Below are 1,106 nucleotides of genomic sequence, written 5' to 3'. Positions count from 1 at the left end.
GAGCCCAGAGGAGGGAGCAAAGGAGGTGAAGGCGTGGGGACAGAAAGTGGAATTGAAAGCAGACAACAGAACATTGCTAGAGAGCAGGAAAGGAGGTGAAAGGAGACAATTTTAGAGAAGAAAATTTTTCGGTCGCTACCCAGATTCGAACCCGGGACCTTTGAGAGAGAGGCCAACATCTTAACCTCTAGGCCACGAGAGCCCCCACATAATACTTTACCTGAGCCTTAACATTAGCCTGCACTTTGATGAGTTTTAGCGTACCAGTCAGATCTAATCATCCTCAGTGTCGTCTTTACACAGCTCGCTCCAGCGTGGTTTGAAAGGGTGCGGAAATCTACGCCTGACTTTAGTTTCAGTAATGTTTTACGGCGCTCGCAACTGCACAAGGTCATACGAGCTCCAAGGGGTGGATGTCAACAGAGAAGTCCAAACGCCTGATTTTAATGGTGGCATCGGTGATAATGATAATACAACATACTTATGTGCTTCTTATATTTCCATGATAAACTCTTTGCATAATACGGGCAATATTATTTTCAGATTGTGCGTTCGTTTTATTTAGTTGCTTTTAAAGAGAGGACTAAACTATCTCGTAGTTTAGGAACTTAAGGGAACAGAAAAGGTCTTACCCATATTTTGAAAAAAATATCATTACTCAATACCAGTGTATTATCTCTAATATCAGTAATACATACTTTACTTTTACGATCCAGTGGCCATTTGAGTTCTAGCCCTTCGGCTTGAATCTCTAACACATAAAAAAAGAATCGATAGTAGCAGAAAAAACAGGCTCAAATTTCCGGAGCTCTTTTGAGAAACCCACCTCTTCGTTGAGAAAGCAGAAGAGCAGGGCGAGGAGAAATCCCTGGAAGGAGTTGTAGCCCATCTCCAGGTATAGATAGGCCACGTTGAAGTCTGTCTCCTCGAAGTTGGACGGCACAGCCACGTAGAACACAATGTACATGATGCCGAACAGAGGGATCAGCACCAGGATGAATTTGGCCAGCTTTCTGGGAAAGAGAAGAAAAAAAATCATCATCCTCATCATCCTCATCATCATCATCATCATCATCATCATCATCATCATCATCATCATCATCATC

General features: G+C 42.8%; 1 protein-coding gene across 1 annotated transcript in view; it reads right to left on the bottom strand.

Moving 5' to 3' along the window:
* The window catches only part of LOC101854268 (glucagon-like peptide 1 receptor), a 72,064-nt gene that overhangs the window by 2,138 nt on the left and 68,820 nt on the right, over positions 1-1,106 (bottom strand). The window contains exon 11 of the mRNA XM_035971240.1: positions 827-1,009. Coding sequence (XP_035827133.1) covers positions 827-1,009 — 183 coding nt within the window. The remainder of the gene's footprint in view (positions 1-826; positions 1,010-1,106) is intronic.

Source organism: Aplysia californica, unplaced genomic scaffold, assembly GCF_000002075.1.
Source record: "Aplysia californica isolate F4 #8 unplaced genomic scaffold, AplCal3.0 scaffold00402, whole genome shotgun sequence".
NCBI lineage: Eukaryota > Metazoa > Mollusca > Gastropoda > Aplysiida > Aplysiidae > Aplysia > Aplysia californica.
The sequence above is the reverse complement of the archived record's forward strand: the minus strand, read 5'-3'. Positions and strand labels throughout refer to the sequence as shown.